General features: G+C 43.6%; 1 protein-coding gene across 1 annotated transcript in view; it reads left to right on the top strand.

The window, feature by feature from the left end:
- The first annotated feature begins 1966 nt into the window (after nt 1–1966).
- The window catches only part of appa (amyloid beta (A4) precursor protein a), a 40606-nt gene continuing 23690 nt past the window's right edge, over nt 1967–18882 (top strand). The window contains exon 1 of the mRNA XM_083908860.1: nt 1967–2127. Coding sequence (XP_083764986.1) covers nt 2062–2127 — 66 coding nt within the window. The 5' untranslated portion in view covers nt 1967–2061. The remainder of the gene's footprint in view (nt 2128–18882) is intronic.

Here is an 18882-nt window from a genome sequence, read left to right as displayed (position 1 = left end):
TTAGCTCATGGAGATGCAGCAGTTGCTGGTCCACTGCTGCCTCGTGTGGTCACTTTGTGTCACTGAGATACATCTGAATGACCCAGAATTGTTCAAAATAACACATTTGAGCTGACTATTAGAGTCAGCAGTGGATCGACGACTAACCCGACAACTCCTGTGCGCTGTGATGTAAAATCGCCTGTTTTCTCTATGGGGTTTGGTGCAGGGAGTGAGTGGTTTAGGTGTGCCTTTTGATGAATGGATGAAATCTGTTTTTTTTTTCTACGACTATATGTGAATTTCACATAAACCGTCTCTTTAAAATGAAAAAGGGCGGCCCTGTGCAATTTTGTGGAGCCGGATTCTGGAGTTTGTGAATGAGGTAATGAACAATAATCTAAGAATCTGGGGGTCAGGATACTCTCATCCTGCTGCTGTGATGGAGGTGAAGACCACTTTTGTGAGCGTGGAGGTTCGGGATTACGACGGACATTCACTCACTCGATCTGTGCCTATGTGTGTGTGTTGGATGGAAGTGAAAAATGCGACTAATCCTGGTCGTGACGACGTGGACGACTTGAAAGGACTGTGTTCTTGTCGCCGTACTTGAAACTGAACTGGGGACAGCAAAAAAAAAACAGGTTTTAGCCACTTAACAAAAGGTTCGTCACATAAAACGTAACTTGATCTCACCGTTGCACAGCATTTTTCCCCCTCCTAAAACTGACGTTTGTGTCATTTTGTAAACCGCTCACTCTCCCACACCAAATCAGCAATTTAACATCACAGCACACAGGAGTTGATAATCCACTTCTGCCTCTGCCAGTCAATTAAAAATTTGTTATTTTGTCAAATTCGGCATTTAAAAACCTTTGCTCAGATTCATCTCAATGACACAATTTGACCACACGAGGCAGCATTTGACCAGCAGCTCCTGTGTCCCTGTGAGCTAAAATCACTGGTTTTCTCTATGGACTTTGGTGCGGGAGAGTGAGCGGTTAAAAAAAAACGTCAGAAACGTTAGATTTTAAAAGGTGCATTATGTAATAAATCTAAAGCAACTGGCCATAAAATCCTCCTAATATGTCACAGAGACAGTACAGACAAAATATTTGCTTAAAAAAATATTTTGCAGACTTCAAATCATGTTTATGTTTTGAAATCAGTCTCAGCTGACATATGGCATCTTTAAAGGTGAGAATGTGGCCAAAAACATTACGTTACTACATTCAAATTCAAAATAGCGTTTTTTGACGAAACTGGCAACCCGTGGTTGCTTGGCAGCTGAGACTCTACTGACTGCAATGACTGGTAGACAGCGGTAGGTGGCGCCACATGCCAAAAGATGATTTGCAGTCTGCAAAATGTATTTTTTACTGCAAATATTTTGTCAGTTTGTTATATGAACATTATTCCTGAGTCTCTGTGACATATTAGGAGGATTTTATGGCCAGTTGCTTTAGATTTATTACATAACGCACCTTTAAAATCTAACGTTTCTGATCTGTTTTTTTAAGCGCTCACTCTCCCGCACCGAAGTCCATAGAGAAAACATGTGATTTTAGCTCACAGGGACACAGGAGCTGCTGGTCAAATGCTGAGTTGGAAAATAGGTCTCATGTCCAAAATTCCGAACTATCCTTTTTTTAAAAAAAAACTACCCCTTTAAATGCGTTTAATTGATAGTAATGCAACTGTGAATAATGGTGTCAGGGAATTATTGTAATTTTTTTTTTTAAGTGTTTCCTCGCTGTTATATAAATTAAAAATGTGATGTGAAGTGTTTTTAAAATATTTTGTTATTGTTGTTGTTTTCACATAAATAAACAAATAAACAAAACATAGGAAGTGTGTGTGCATGAGAGTGTGTGTGTGTGTGTGTGTATGTTAATCCCACTCGTGGGCTGTGGTCAGGTGATCCACTGTGAGCAGCTGTGCAGCCTCAGCCTCAGTCACCGTCAGACAACGGGAGTCACCGGCGCAGACTGCACACGCACACACTCATTGTTCCACTGCCCGGAGCACAGCTCGCTAACAAAAAAAACGCCGCGTTCAGGAGCGTCTTTTACCGGAGAAACCATGACGTGGGACCGAGTGGCTTCACTGCTGCTGCTGCTTGTAGCGGCTTCGACTTTCGCCGCCGAGGTAAGAAATAATCCTCCTTTTTTTTCTCCCCCTCTCTCTTCTGTGGGAGAATTTGTGCCATTTTCCACCATGTTGCTGCGGAGTCAATAGCGTCGTAGCAAGGGCGGAAGCGAAGCGTTCGGCACCTGCAAAATAAAACAATTAGCATGTATTTGTCACTATTACTCAATTATACAGTCAACGTAGTTAAATTCACGGGGATTGAATGATACAAGTGTGAGTTTGTCGGTTAGCACGCAGGCTAACCTACGACGCTGTCGGTTAGCACCCAAGCTAACCTACGGCAGAAACGCAGTTTTTAAACGGAATACGTCACAAAGAAATGAGCTAGCGTATACGCTTTTACCACCATATTGGAACATTTGAGTTGGATAATTTCACGTTAGGCGATTTAAATCATGTAAATAACGATTTTATTACTGCAGGCTTCGCCGTTGCCGTTTTATTTTGAAGGCGTAAGGCGGAAGTGTCAGTGAAAATGCCGTGTCGCTTTGCACTGATTTGTGGACGTTTCGGCATTTTTCTTTAACGGGAATACACGCTGCGTTCAACAATATTATATAACCGTTAAGACAATTTGTTTACGTTTATCGCTGTTTTGCGAGTAAACTCCGTAACAGGAAGCACAAACGTTTAATAAATGACACATGTTTGATTTAAAAAAATTTGTATTTGTGGTTAAGTCTCCCTTTTTAACCCGTGTTAAGTGATGTAATGAGATGAGTCGGCGAAGATAATTATTTTGACAGTAAATGACGTGACATGTTATGGTTATTACTATTAATATTATTGTCGTTGTGCCGTTTAATATGTTTCGTATCCCGAGGGCTCGATTTTAAGGGAGTGGGCGTGTTTTTGAGGGATGTGATTTGTCAACAAGACGAGTCTTTTGTCTTTTGCGCTGATAAAGAGTAAAAAAGGCCACGTTTGTGTTTGTAAATAACACAAATAAAGGCGTTAAAATGCCCTAAAAACGCGCCGCGAGGGAACATTTAATGTCGCCCTGCCTCATATTTCATCATCACACGGGAGAGAGAGTAGTGAAGTAAGATGGCGGCGGTGCACTGCAGCATTTATGGAGGCTCGGGGAGAAACCTGTGAAGCCAACGACCCTCTTTGTTGCCCTTTCTCCGTCTTAAACTCGCCAATTCACCCGAATTTCGTTTAATTACAGTCACACCATGAATCACATGTTCAATATAACACCGTTTTTAGAGGACATAGCGACCTATAATCACTGCGAGTCATTGTTTGAAACCGCTTTGTGAACATGTACACTGTAAAAACACGACATTCTGTCAGGAAATCGTGTTAATGTGAACACATTAAAGTGACATAAATTTGTTTGTGCGTCGATGAAAGAAGTCAGTTCCTGTTTTCTGTGAACACATTTGAATCAATGGGGTTTTCCCCCCCATTTAAATGTGCAATTTTAATACTATTTCCCAAAACTCAGAGCAGATGTGTGCATAATTTAACATTTCCGACTATTTAACTGCTTATTTTGAACAGGTAAAGCAGCCATTGTTGTTTTATTAACGTAAAGGTTAATTTACTTTGGGAATGACTGCTTTATCTTGTGGTTGTGATGTGTGCGTTTTTGCCTCAGGTGGATATTATTTACAGCGTGACCTCGTCGGGGAGATAAATTACACATTCCTGTGACCAGCACAAGACCTGCAATTGTGGTTTAGGAAGCAACTGCGGTTCAAATGTGTGGGATATCAAGAATAACTTGGAAATAATAACAACTTTAACGGCGTACTATATCAGGATTTCCGCTTCATCTAGGTCGCTTCTTGCAGTTTTCTTGGCTAGCGTCACTGTTCAGGGTTTGGTTTATCCCAGAATGAGGTGAACTGTGGCTGCTGGCCGACTATAATCAGTGCAGTTGGAACGAGCGGTGTGTAACGCTGCTCTTCAAACAAAATGTCTGCTTTGTTCGAGATCCTTTGCTTACATTGCTTAAAACAAACTTTAAACCCTCCCGAGGCCCGTGTTTACATTATCAAAGGCGGGAGGTGATGAAATGTGATATTTAGTGTTAAGAGCGTGTATCATAAAATTAGACGTTGTCAGTTTTTAATCTAGTCTCGGCTTGTTTTTTTGGCCTCACACGCAGCTCGAGGAAGCAGCGTTTCCTGATGGTTCCGCCCAGTACGTGCACCCTCGGAGTGTGTGGACAGTGTGGGAGCTGGATTCCGGCTCTTTGTGTGTTTTGTAGAATGTGTTTGTGTTCGTGCTGCAGTTTTTCAGCCCGGGGCGGACGAGCCCTCTCTTCTTATTAAGAAAATCTAATGCCATTAGGCCCCGTTGGCAGTGCACCGCCGGTGTTTCACTGTCTGGCACTTTCTGTGCTGCTCACGCTGCAGTTTAACAGGAACTATGACACCATCGTGTCTCCAACCTGCTCTTCAATTCGTCTTTTTCTTTTGGTAGATATATACTGTCCACTTCAGGGGTGAGGTCGATGCATTGATTTTGTTGGATATATTACCGCTCTTCCCTGTGCAAATACGACAATCGATACGCCAGAGCTAATATCGATATTTGAATTTTACAAATTAAGCTGCTCTAAACGTAAACGGTCCCTGCCAGTTTCAAGGTGTCGTTACTCGATGTCTCCTCATGGTGGCGCTCATCAAATGAATGACGATACTTGAGTTGAAGTTACCTGCCCGGAGAAAAGGGAGTTTATGGTGGAGAAAACTGTTAAGAGTTTCACGGACGAAATCATTAAAATGTAATAATTGTTGGTTTGTGGACAAAAGAAGACATTTGAGAAACATCATTTTATGCACTAAATGACTAAATTGAAGTATTGTGTGAACAATGGAAGAAATTCTTGAATTCATCGTGATATATGTGTCATCAGCGTATACTGTAACTTTATGGAGCAGTTGCGACTCTACTTTCTGATTTCTTGACTCCAAATCCAAAAACAAGACAATTTAAAAACCATCATTTCCAGGTTTGAGAAACAGAAATATTGCAATATATTGATATTCACCAAACTATTATTGATATCGCGATATTATTGGTATCGTGGATCACATCTTGACATATCCAGTGATTCCCACCCCTAATTAGGGATGATAATGACTTTTAAAATTACTTTTATCGGACATCGGTATTGGTAGATACTTGGTATCGTACACACAAAAGTGGTATTGATTTTGCAGAAAGCATCTCAGAAAACCCCCCAAAAGAAAAACACATTTAAGTCGATTGATTTACCAGACAATGGAAAGGATAGCATTTATAATTATTAGTGTATTTACAAGGGATGGTTGGACAAACTATGACGTCTTCGGGGCTTTATTTCGTTTTTGCAATTAGCCGACTTTAAGACGTAGAATAAAGCGATTCCATTAAGAACGTGAATTAGAAGATGAAAATAGTTGTGCTGCTTTTTGTAAACGGCTGTTTGGTTCGTCACTTGACCCAGATAAAATAATTTATCGCCTTCCTCTGGGGCTTCTGGTTGTAAATTGGATCCAGACGAGCAGCAATCAGCAGCAATCTAATCAGAATTGTCAGAGGCTTTTACCGTCGGCGACGTTGTTGTTGTTGTTGTGGGTTTTTTTGTTATTCCTGATCAGATTATGAGTCAGAGAATCAAAGAGCACCACCACCATCTCTCTCTCTGTGCCTGACCTCCCTTCTTTTTGGCAAACTGTGAATCCCGTTATGTTTTCAGGACTGAATGTCCTCTTCATGATGAGATATGAAATCCCTTTTTTCTCATTTTCTGTTTTTCGGTTTCCTTCCCTCCCTGCCGTGCAAAGAGCTGTGCCATAGAAACTCGGTTTGTTTAAACAGCCGACATTGTCTATCTTGGTTGTGTCAACAACAACAGTGACACTGCAGCTCTCCCAATTAATGTCCCCGTCCAGCTCTGTCTGTCCTGGAGAAAAGAATTCCTGACCTTTTCATACTGTTGTCTCTCTTGCGCTGCTCTGGAAGCCGTCTTTCTGTGCTGTCTGATAACGTGGATCAGCTGCTGGTGATCACCGAGGACAGATTATTCCTGTTTTTCTTTTTCAAATACCTGCATTGTGCAGTGAAAATCATTTGAAGGTTTGCTGTAATTACAGTCCTGCTCAGCAGAGTGTCTCTGCAGCCATCTTGGTAACACCCCAGCGCGGCTATTTCGGACCAATAACTTCATTTTTAATGGTCGCAGGGACATAAAAACTACAGCCAGCGGGGAATTGTGAGTCAAATGTGATAGAAACAGTGGAAAAACGATTGCACCAACATCTGTTTTTCATCGGATGTTTATCAATGCCCAAGGTTTTGCAACAGCAACAGCAGCTCAATCCATAGCGATGACGCCCTAGACTGTGGCTTTTGCTCCTCCCGAGCTTGAATTGATGTGAACTGGTCCGTTGAGAATGATGTGGGTAATGCATTTATCGCTGCACTCTACTCAGTGTTTTGTGCTTCTCCGTCAGTGGTGGTACCTTTTCTTCCGAGCGAGCTGAGACCGGTCACTGATTGGTCAGAGAGTGTCGTCACTGGACGAGTCACCAGTGCGACGTCCGACGCAAGAATCAAATCCAACGATGTCGAACTGTAGATCAGTTAAAGCTCCCATAGAACCCGGTCCGGTTACGTAAACAGCATTTATCCTAAACAGCGGATCCTCCTGGTCTGAATGTCCGTTGTGGAGGTGTGTCACTTGCGACAATGTCTTCTGACTCCGGGTCAAAGTCGTAAAAAGGGACTGCGGCGGGGAGTCGTGACGAAGCCCTTTTTAAACGCAGCTAAAACAATGTTTTGATAATGAGTCGCAGTGCATCCACCGTTCCAGAAGGGGGAGCTGCGCTTCTGAGAGCTGGTGTGCTAATTAGGTCACTTCCAAGTTACCTGGCCAATCAAAAGACAGTTGGGAAAGCTGTAGTTGGCTGGCCAATCGCAACACAGTTCTGTCTTCTGGGGGTGAGATTTCAGTCTGAAACAGCGTGGCTGAGGAGAGCTTCAGTGAGGAGAGATTTACAGCAAAGAGGAGGTTTTTGACCATAAAAACAAGTTCATGTATGTAAGTAGACCTCCATAACTCACATATGTATGAAAGGACCACTCTATGTGAGCTCTAAATAGAACTTTATCTTCTAAATGTTTAAAATCTCAGTATTTAACAGAGGTGTATTTATCTCCGGTCATGCAGGAAGTACTGAATGATTCTGTGAACAAATCTGGCTTGGTTCATCCCGACCCTGTTTCTGCGATTGTGTAATATAACCGTTCAAATTAAGCTTTATTTGACCGTTACAGGTCTAGCATCTGTGCTACAGCATTTATAGAATTGGGATCAAGCCCTTTTTTTTTACTGTTTACACAGGTACAAAGAGCTCACGAGGGCCTAAGCATTAGCATTCACCAGTGCGGTGTTGTAACTCAGTCCGCCTCCCCCTTCGTCTCTCTTTCCTCTTCCTCTTTTACGACTGACTCATAATTTGCTTTAATAGGTCAAACATGTACGTGCGCACACCTCCACTTTATTACCTGTCAATCCTCGGTGGAGCGCAGCATTCTCGGAGCCTGCACGCGGCGCCCGTTCATCATCACCATCATCGCCACCACCACCACCGGACGCTTATTTCCATCTGTAAATATCAGCAGTGCGTCATTAAAGACCCACTCTAGCCGTCGTCGCTGCTGCTGCTGCTGACTAAGCTGCTGTTCTTACACAATATAAATAATACGCCCGGAAACACATTGCCCCGACCTGCTCAGATTATTCAGCGGCAGCGTCAAGTGCGTCCACAAAGCGTCTCCCCACTCGTCATAAGTGCGAGTATGTGGCACAGAGGCTGACCTTCCCCCCTGAGAGATGACCTTTAGATAGATCATCTGAACCATGACCGATACAATCAGCCTTTTAATCATGGATATTCATGTGTGGCTTCACTCCCCTGTGACTAATGGATGCTGCAGCAATCGGTTTGTTTAGTGGCCGAGTTTCAGCGTGAAGTGTGGGTTTTTTTTAGGAGCTACTGACACATGAGTCATGAGATTTCATGATAAGGTGTCTGTGATGTTTGCTGGTTTTAAAGGAGCCTAATATCCTTCATTTAACATTTAAAAGCCAATGGAATAAAGTATGATGTGAAATGAAAGGGTCGTAAACAGTAGATCTTTTATTTTAGAGCGTATTTACTGTGTGTTGTCACTCTCACTCTCCAAAGAAAACGTTTCACGAGTCCAGTATGTCTCGTATTTCGGGATAAAATATCCAGATGATTATTTATAAGCCATACAGAAATATTGATTTGATATGCCCCCCCCCCCCACCCGTATGTCTGCTGCTTTTTCCTTACTGTTAGATTATTTTCCAGCAGGAAACTGACATTTGTAAACCAGTCTCGCTCCCATACCAAAATCTATTAATCCATCCATAACCCATCGTTCAGATTTACGTCAGTGACGCAGACTTCATGAGTTAGGGTGAATTCCAATTCCTTGCTTAGCCCTCAATCTCAAAAATGTGCGCTCCCTCTAGTGCAAGTGCTGTCCCGATTCTCAGAGAAATTAAGTTGAGGTTGAAGTTTAAGGGCTGTATCGTCCTCAATATTGAGATTTTCCGAGACCACCCTTGGGAGCAAGGGCTACCCAGAATGCATTGCGTGTTGTGACAAAACAAAGATGGCGTCGAAAGCAGCGAAACGAGTACGCTACACATGAGGTATTTTCTTTGTCAATAGAGATATAAAAATGATGAAAACCATTGTATTATCTTAGTTTAGGCCCATATTATGGATTACTGACGTCATTTTAGCGTAACATTTATTTTTATTTCACGATCTTTTGTCAATAGCTGGCCGGTGCGGACAAGCGATGGTTTGCTATGGTTTACTTTTCAATAAGCCGTGGTGTGTGGTAACTGTCAGCTGAATATGTCCGTGGTTGTGGTATTTGTATCATCTTATAACTAACTGACAACCTAATAACTTGACCGACAAACGGATCGTAATAAATAATCCTGACGTAAATGTGTTCTTCTTCTTCTTCTTCTTTTTTGGAGTTGAAAGACTGGACGCAGCTTTCGCGTTATTCTGCCCCCCACAGTCTGAAGACGTATCTGCATTTAAGGGGTGTCCCATTTCTAAGTGACAAAATAACCCTCAACACTTGGTTTTGAGGGCCAGTTAAGATTAAGGGTTAAGATAGGAATTGGAATTGGCCCTTAAACTCTATGAGTTAAAAACGGCGATTTTCTCTATAGACTTGGGTGCAGGAGCGGAAATGTCACTTTCCTGTTGGCAAAGTCTGTCTACAACCACATATCCAAAGACCTGAATCCAAGTACAAGCTATTCACACTGGAGAGATATTATTCCCCTGTTAGACTCCCTGGCTCTTTCCCCCTCCTCTACTAGTTTTCATCCTATCAACGCACTTATTTATTTCCATTAAATGGCTGCACGCTCTCATAAACCACTTTGCCTCGGTGCATTTTTGATTTTCGCCGAGGTTTGCTGACTCATTATTTGGAAGATGCTGGATCTTTCGGAGAAGGCTTCTGCCTAACGATGAAGCTTCCCCTCCTCGATAAACCCCCCCCCGAAATACCCACGAGGCTCTTTGTTTTTTCCTCCACTCGCAGCGATGATCTCATTCCCTCATCCTCTCACTTTGCTCTTCCCATGTCTGCGCTCATTGTCCTTTGTGTGCAGGGTTGCCATAGCAGTGTAGTCTTCAGGTGCCTGGTGCTTGGACTATAATTAGGTCTGTTTTATTTGTGTCATTCCTTGTCTTCTGTACCCATACTCCTTTCTTTTTCTCTGCAGTCCATTCTTCAGCAGATTAATCGCTCACTCCTTTCTCCTGCAAAAGGCCGCGGTGTCACCCACGTCGCTGATATGCTGCGTGCCCTCGGCTTCAGGATTCACAGTTCAGAGGGTTTATGAAAGTCATACATCTCGGGTTTTGGGGGGCGACGTGGCCCCCCGTCAGCTGTCGCTTGTCGACAAGTCCTCTCGGGAGTCCAAGTGTGAAATTGCAATTTTGTTGGGAAATGTAAAGGTCTGCTCGTCGTGGGTGTGTGTGGAATCGCTGTGGACTGGAGGTGAATCTGTCATAAACGTGGACTTGGAGATAAAAATGGATGTTTGAAAAAGTGGTAGTCTCAGGAAGAGGAAAACCGAAAGACTATATGTCTGTTTAAACACGAGAGAGACTGTAGCAGAGGAGATTTTTGGACAGGGTGTTTTTGACCGTCCCCTGCTATTTCTGCATCTCTTTCCTGTTTGGTCTGCATAAGAGATGCTGACTTCCTGTGTTTGTTTGATAGAAGTAATCTAGCTGTACATGCGTTTGTGTGTGTGTGTGTGTGTGTGGAAACCCCTCCTGTTTGATGTGATTCTCTGCGGTAGTTCCAAGTTCCAGATTTGTGAAACCGTGACGGTGGAGGCAACGACTGAAACGTTTGTTGACCTTTATCCTGTTTCTGTTAATATCATTAAGACAACAACAACGTGGGAAAATCCCTTTTGTATAACGCACGACTCGTTTCCATGACGACTGACCGGAAGAAGATGCGCGTGACGTCATGTTTACGTGACGCGCCGCCGGAGTCCGGGCACCGTTTAACAGTTAGCACCGCTATCTTCGTTAGCGCACCTACAGTGGAAATGGAGCAGTATGTTTATTAAACGAAAAGAGCATCGCTACAAAGCTACAAGCATCGCCGTGCGTTAACGTTGACGCCGTTAACACGCCCAGCACTAATTTTAGCCCTCATTGTCGGCGTGTTTGTCCAACAGATCGCGTTGCTGTACTGATTTAGCAACTTTCAGCAAAGTCGACCCAGACTGACATTGCTCTGCTAGCATCTGATAGCAGCCGTTAGCGCTTAACCCAAGTGTTGAAAGGTTCACCGTGTAAGAAGTAGTGATATCTAACGTTGATTCTGCCTCTTCTCTCACGGTTCCTTTTCCCAAGTGAACTACGGTGGCCTTTGCATACCAGAAATCTAGTTATTCCTCATTTGCATATTAAGCTTTGGTTTCAAAATGGTTTGTCCGTGGCAACATGGCAGCACAAGATGGTGGCCGTCTTAGCTAAAGTACTCAATAAAGGGAAAAAAAGGCAAACATATTTGTACGTTTTTAAGATTATACACTCATACAAACATAATTATGGTCCGTGTATTACATTTCTGTTCATAAATGTACCTTTAAAGTGATCCATACGTACGAGTGCAGCCTAATTTGTCCTCTTGCGTCTCTGATATTGATCATAACTATGCAACATCATTATTCCAGAGTCATTTAGTCCATAATTGAAGGCAAGTTTAAGCAGGAAAATGTGAGAGAGAGTTGGTAAAGTTCCTTCTATTGTGATTGTGTTAACTACAATGTGTGGATGTGGCGCTCATTACCACTAATGACAACTCCACATATACACACTCATCAGCCCACGCACCCTCATTCACAAATGACCTCTAATAACAGCACTGATGAAGGGTGACCTCGACTCACAATTAGCCTCGAATGAGTTTTCTATTTGTTGCTGCAAACGTAGTTGGTGAAAAATGATATAAAGCAAAGATGTAAAGATGCCGCGTGGCTACATAAATCTGTGTTTATATGCTATGAATGCAACAATCTGAAAGCTCTAATATGGATAGTTTATTGTGACATGGCCCATTAAGAGAAGATGACATGACATGATGGGGGGAAAGGGATGCAGTCAAGGTACATTATCCCTGATAATTACTGAAATCGTTCATCATTAAAACAAGACCAAAGTGATGCAACATGCTCACAATGTCTTCAGCGTATGGAAAGACGGACTTTTTAAAACAGGAAAGTGAAGTTTGTAAACCGCCCACTCTCCCGCCACCAAAGTCCATAGAGAAAATCTGCGTTTTTAGCTCACAGGGGACACAGGAGTTGCTGGTCCACTGCTGCCTCGTGTGGCAAGTTTGTGTCACTGAGGTAAATCCGAACAAAGGATTTCAGATACGGACGTCAAAAAGTCACATGACAGAACTTGCAGATGGAGGCAGAAGTGGATCGACGTCTCCTGTGTGCTGTGACGTAAACACGCTGATGTTCTCTAAGGACTTTGGTGCAGGAGAGCGACTGCTTAGGTTAAGGCACGTTAACCGGAAAAGGACGCGCATGATGCCGTTAGCGCGCCCAGCCAGCACTATTAAAAGGTTGTTGTTGATGTTGTAGACTTAAGCTAGTGCTGCGATCTCAGTCTGGACCCAAAATATCACGTAAAAAAAACCACACACCTGCATGCACGTCCAGCTCTTTTGTAGGTTACACACAAACATCCACATCCACCGAAGCACATTACACCGATGATGAAATTCCTTCTCCCACATGACCTGGATAATGGTGTTGCCTGGGTTGCTGCGGCAGTGTGTGTGTGTGTGTGTGGAGGGGGGGGGGGGTGTTACGACTCTACGACTCTACGACAGGTCTCTCTGGAGGCTGAGAGGCAGCTCTGTGCGTTTCTAAGGTGATAATAACTACGGAAACCAAGACTCCCGTCCTCCATAACCTTCAGCAGGCAGCAGTTTTTGCCTGAAAACACCTTTTTTTTTTTATTATGATATATTTGGAAACAGATTTGTCTGAGATGCTAATTCCGGAGGAACCGTGCCAAGACGAGGCTAAATCACGGGCGAATGTGAGCGACGGCGATAAATTCACCTCACGTGGCTTCATAACATTTTATTTATTTTTTTGAAGTCATACGTGTCTGGAAATCAATATTTACTCCAGATCCATTGATTTAAGAAAGGACTGTAATGGAGTTTCATCACCTTCATTTCAAAGCATTCACGTTGTGTCGCTTAGAGGCTGAGCCAGGTGACAAATCCCCACCCCGCAGCTACGTTTTTAATTCTCTCCGTCACGTATTTGTGCCAAAGATCCTTCATTTGTATTTTTTTTTTTTTAATCAAGCCCTTGTATCTGGTCTTCAATTGAACGTGAAGCCAAAAAGGGAAGTGAAGTGCTCTGTCATCAGTGAACCATTAGATCTGCTTCCCAGACATCAAGTATAGATACTTGCTCTTGCCTCTAGGTCCAGTCAGAAATGATCTAAGGGAAACGGGATGATGCGTTTGCCAAGGTGAATCTGTGTGTGTGTGTGTGTGTGTGTGTGTGCGCTAATCGCCTCTGTCACCTCGCCAATAGCGGACCTAAGCAGACAAATTCTCACAGTGACGCGTCTTGTAAACAACCCGCAGAAGGTCGGACATCAACTCCCATTTCCACCACAACAGATTGATCGATTGGCTCCGAGAGCGAGGCAGTATAAGTTTACACCATCGCATATAACGCGTTATCACGCTCGTAAAAAACAAACAAAAACGTTTTGTCTGCTCCTAAAAATAACACAGTGTAATACGTACGCTTTCTCTTTATACAGTTTTTTTTTTAGTGTGGTTGTCGGTGACAAAGATGAATTTAGACGGAGTTTTCAGACAGGAAACGGAATTTCTCCTTCACACCAAAGTCCGTACAGAACAGTACAGTTTTTAGCTTTATGATATAATAACCTTTACATTATAAAGGTTAGTAGTTCAGGCTCATCTGGTAAAATCTCTATTATTCCTGCAGTAAGACAGACAAATGTGCCTGGAAAGTGAAGTCTCTCTGTCCCTGCACCAAACCCCATAGAGAAAATCAGTGATTTTAGCTCACAGGGACACAGGAGCTGCTGGTCTACTGCTGCCTCGTGTGGTCATTTTGTGCCACTTAAGTTAATTCGACCGAGGGTTTTTAAATGCCGAATTTTACAAAATAACACATTTGAGTTTACTGATGGAGGCAACAGTGGATCAACAACTCCAGTGAGGTGTGACGTTAAAATCGCTGATTTTCTCTATGGGGTCTGGTGTGGGTTGGTGTGAGTGACAACGTTTACATTAAAACGCCAGTTTCTTGACGGGAAAACGCCGTATAATTACGTGAAAAGGCTCTCTGTTGACGTTATCTTGTGTGTGTGTTGTGTGAGTGTGAGTGTGTGTGATGCAGTTGGTTCCAACCAGGACCATGAAACCGGGTCCTTGTTTGCCTTGATCTGGTTCAGACGGAGCCAAGAGATGCCTTTGAAAGATATTTGCGAGAGTGTGTGTGGGTTTGTGTGTTTGTGTGTGTGTGTGTGTGTGTGTGTCTGTCATCGAGCTCCTGCGACACATCTCACTACCCAGGGAGCCTCCCCTGTGAGGATGAGAGCTGATCCAAGACACCCTCCTCCCCCTTTTATCCACACACACACACACACACAACACACACACACACACACACCCTCCCCACCTCTGTCTTCATCCAACTTCCCGTGGCAGGCCTGGGCCACTCAGATAAGACCGTACAATTAATGACGCCACACGGCCTGCACCCACAGGGACACTTCAAAGTGTGTGTGTGTGTGTGTGTGTGTGTGTGTGTGTGGTTTCCATGCACTGGAATACATTAAACTGTGCCTCACCCTCTGTGAATGAAAGGATACACACACGACGATATGTGCCTGTGTGACATGTCTATGTTTTTTATTATTATATATACACGGTGTATATATATCTATATGTACATGTAATAGGCAATAAAGCCGATTCTTCATCTCTGAGCGTAGCAGCCGCGCACACACACACACACACACACACACACACACACACACACACACACACACACACACACACATCATGATTTTACCGACGGTTCAGGCAGCTCACGCCGAGACGAAGGAGAGTTATACGTTCTTTAAAGTCGCTTTGATTGATGCCGATGTTCATTCCTCTGGATTTTACACTTCAATTTATGTTTTCTGCCACAAGACGGAGAGTTTACAGCTTCACTTATCCACATCATTCATGACGTTCAGACTGCGCCATGATTTTTTTTTTTATTAATCTGTGCGTATTTTCACCCTAATTATAGCTTTTTATCATCCGCCATTTGGTGCAGTACAATGCCAAACATTAATTGTCTGTCAATCAGCCCGTCATTAAATGGATTTAATCACTCGCTCTCCCACACCAAACCCCATAGAGAAAACTGGTGATTTTTTACGCCGCGACACGCGGGAGTCGTTTATCCGCTGCTGCCTCCCGTCATTTAGTCCAAATGTGTTATTTTAAACATTCTGTGTTTGAAATCCTTCTTCAGATTCACCTTAGTGGCACAAATAAAGCAAACAAAGCAGCAGCGGACCTGCAGCTCCTTTGTCCACCGCGAGGCTAAAAAAAACACTGGTTTTCTCAATGGGGTTTGGTGCAGGACTCTGGAAACTGGAGTTTCCAACACTGCGACTAATCATGAGAAAAAATGAGAGCGCCAGGAAAATCTAACTTGTTGAAAATGATCCTTTATTTTTTATTTTTTTTAAATGCAGAACATATGTCAGTCAGAAATGATGAAATGTGCTGCAGTGATTCAGGCTGTGGAAGTAGGTCACCTGTGTGAGATGAGAGGTGTGATTGGAATAAGAAAGGTGTGACGCACACTGCTGTAATGACACCGTTGTCCCCATCGTAAAAAAACACTTTATCAAATTGCAGCGGCAAATAATCTGGGTTTAATCACTTTTTTTGTGCGATATTGCGTTACATTATCAGATTGTTGTGATTTTTAGCCCTTTTTCCCCTCGGGGGCTAAAACGAGCTCCGTTTCATCCTGTAGATTTTATGGAGATGTCGTCGCAGGCCGAGCTTTAATAACGTGGATCTGGACAATGTCAGATCTGATATACGGGTCCTCTACGTGCCTCTGTTAAGGCCACATTATACTTCTCCGACTGCGTATGCGTTATCCGTCTGCGTCACCACGGAGACGCCTCGAGCATTTATACTTCTGCGTCGTGGTGACGGACACTCGCTGCAATTTCCCGCCCGATCAGTAGGGGTCGCTGCGCAAGGTTGTTGTGCTTCTGGCTACAGTGAGCAATGGCGTCCGAGAAAGAAAGACTGTTGTTGTTGAAAAAGTGGCCGTTTCTCACTTTTCTGTGTCACGGAACGCAGTTTTAAGATAATTTGAGGCGAGAAATTGGCCATTTAGAGTCTAAACATGTGCTGTGTGTGTTAAGATATGACGTATTTATAGTTCGGCAGCGGCGTTATCGGCGGGGATCAGCTCCGCCTCTGTCAGGACGCCCGGAGCGCACTGAGAGCCGGCACAGAGCAGCTTAGCTCGGCCTGTCCTGAGGACCAATCGCAGCTCTTGCCGTCTCCGTAGTCCCTTGACGGAGTGACGGACACTTAAAAAATATTCCGTGCACCCGGAGACGACGCAGAGGCTCTTCGACAGGTTCTGCGTCGACGCAGAGGACTCTGCGGAGCTACGCAGAGCACTTTACGCAGGAGTATAAATTGGGCTTTAGTGACCTCGACTCTGCGTTCCTCTTCAGCTGCAGCCGCTGAACACTTTTCACCATTCTCTAAAGTTTTATTTGTGATTTCCGCTGCCGCGTGCGGCCTCCTCCTCTCTCCTCTCCTGTCGGGGTCAATCTCGTACACCATCGGCTTTCGGCTTCTCTGCCTCAGTCGCTCGCGTTACCGCCATCGTGCCAGATTGAGAGCAAAGGGGGATATTTCTCCTGGCCAGGCTGTCGTTTCCTAATCCCCAGTTTCCAGATTACTGCTCCCCTCCCCTGCGGGACGACCGGCTGGCGAGCTGGCAGGACAGAGAGCTGCGAGGCTGAGGTTGGATAAAGATGGAGGAGGAGGAGGAGGAGGAGGACACTTTTGCTCGTGTATATTTCACCACAGCACAGAGAGTGAAGCCAGAAAAGACTCCCTTTAGTTCACTGTGCTCTCGTCTGTTCTTTCTGTAAATATTTTGGGGGGAAAAACGTTATAATTATTGTGTATCTGGAGGCGCATGGGAGGATTTCCTGTTATAATTATCCTCTGCTCTGTAATGTATACAAATACAGACTTTAGTGCCCGTTTTCTGAAAGATTGTGGATTCAGAGAGAAACTGTTACGAACATTAGGTCCACAAAAGTTACAAAACGAGGTCAGTTACTGATGAAAAATTATGAATATTACCCAAAAATCTAAGTTATTTTCATAATTGAATCGTCTGCTGGTTATTTTTTCCAATTGTTTGGTCCATAAATTGTCAAAAATGCATATTAGTGTTTCCCAAATCTGGAAATATTGATGTTCTCAAATGTCTAAATGATTTCTAGTGCTGGGCACGAGGTTAACGCACGTTTATCAACGCGTTTATCAAATTGATTAATCAATTTGAGTTTCTCTGATTTTTCAGCTCCTTAAACGTGAATATGTTCTGGTTTCTCTGCTCCAAATAACAAAGAAATCAATGATTCGCGTAAACATGACGTCTCGCTCGTCTTTTTCCGGTCAGTCGTCATGCCATTAATCGAAGTTAGCGCGTCCAGCGCTAATGATTTTGTTTGTTATTTGGAGCAGAGAAACCAGAAACTCAAGTTGATTAATCAAATATCAAAATTGTTGAAGATTCATTTTAGTAATGGTGTTTTTGTGACTCAGGATATGTCATTATCTGGTGAAAATTTTCAAGTGAAGAGACTTCAAATCAGATTTAATAATGAGTAAAGAGATCCTGGAAGGACTGGGGAAAATGTGTTCAAAACTGTAAAAAGAATAACCACTAGGACTGTATGTTGGCGATCGTGAAACTTCCCCGCTGTGAGTGATTTTTTTTTATTGTGATCTTCGTTGACAGAAACCGAGACAGAAATGTTTTCTGTCTCTCTCTCTCTCTCCGACACCACAATCACTCATCTTTTCTCACTTAATCCTCCGATGATTTCCTGCAGCCTGTGCCGCTCTCCCGTTTCTGACCCTCCATCGCCACCACGTTCCCTTCTGCTCGACACAGCGTTTGACCTTCTGCTCCGTCCCTGAAGGCTTATTGTCCAATTCGTCTGTCCTCCAATCTCTCTCTCTCTGCACTGTGGTTATTGTTCTCTCTCTACACTCTCACCCGCTCCTGCCTTTGCCATCATCCTTTGATTTATAATCTTACAGCTTACCCAGCCTCCTCCTCCTCCTCCTCCTCCTTTTATTCCCTTATGGTAGGCTTGAAGATGGAGAGGTGCAGCAGTAGCAGTAGTCGTGCAGAGGCAGGAAAGTGTGGGTTTGATTTGCCAGCCAAATGAGGACAACACAACACAAACAAACTCATTTGAATGTCGAGAAGCCACCGGCGAAGATTTGCGTAACCTGTGCCCGGAGCAGGGAGGAAGTAGTTTTCTCTGTTTTCCCCAGTATGTGACAGGGAGAGAGAGAGAGAGCGAGGCCACAGGGCGAGGAGATGAGGTCACAATCAAAGACAGGCAACCAGGAAGTGAGTTCATGAAAAGATTGCATGCTTGATTTATTCGATTTTTGCCATTCCCTGAGAAAGAGTCGGGGATGGGATTTGATCGGCCTCCGTCGCAGCGCTGCTCGCTCACAGATGGCAGTGTGGGAATCGAACGTCAGACCTTTAAATAACCGGCAGATGGATGCGTGTGTCCAGAGCGGCGGCCGCTCGTGTTAAGTTGCTGCGTGTGTGTGTGTGGTGCAGCTTATGAACATGCTGAAAGTTCAGCACATGCATATTTGACCCATTGATGCAAAACATGATCGGACACACACACACACACACTTTTACCCTTTATTAATGACAGTTATTTACTACTAAAAAAACATGGAGAGATAAACAAACATTGCACTTATAATATAAACAAAACAACAACATTATATTTAAACCAAAATCACAATTTGGAACAACATTTTTTTCACTTTTCCCCA

This window comes from Microchirus variegatus, assembly GCF_963457635.1.
Source record: "Microchirus variegatus genome assembly, chromosome: 22".
In the NCBI taxonomy this organism is placed as follows: Eukaryota; Metazoa; Chordata; class Actinopteri; order Pleuronectiformes; family Soleidae; genus Microchirus; species Microchirus variegatus.
This window is presented reverse-complemented; position numbering and strand designations above follow the sequence as displayed.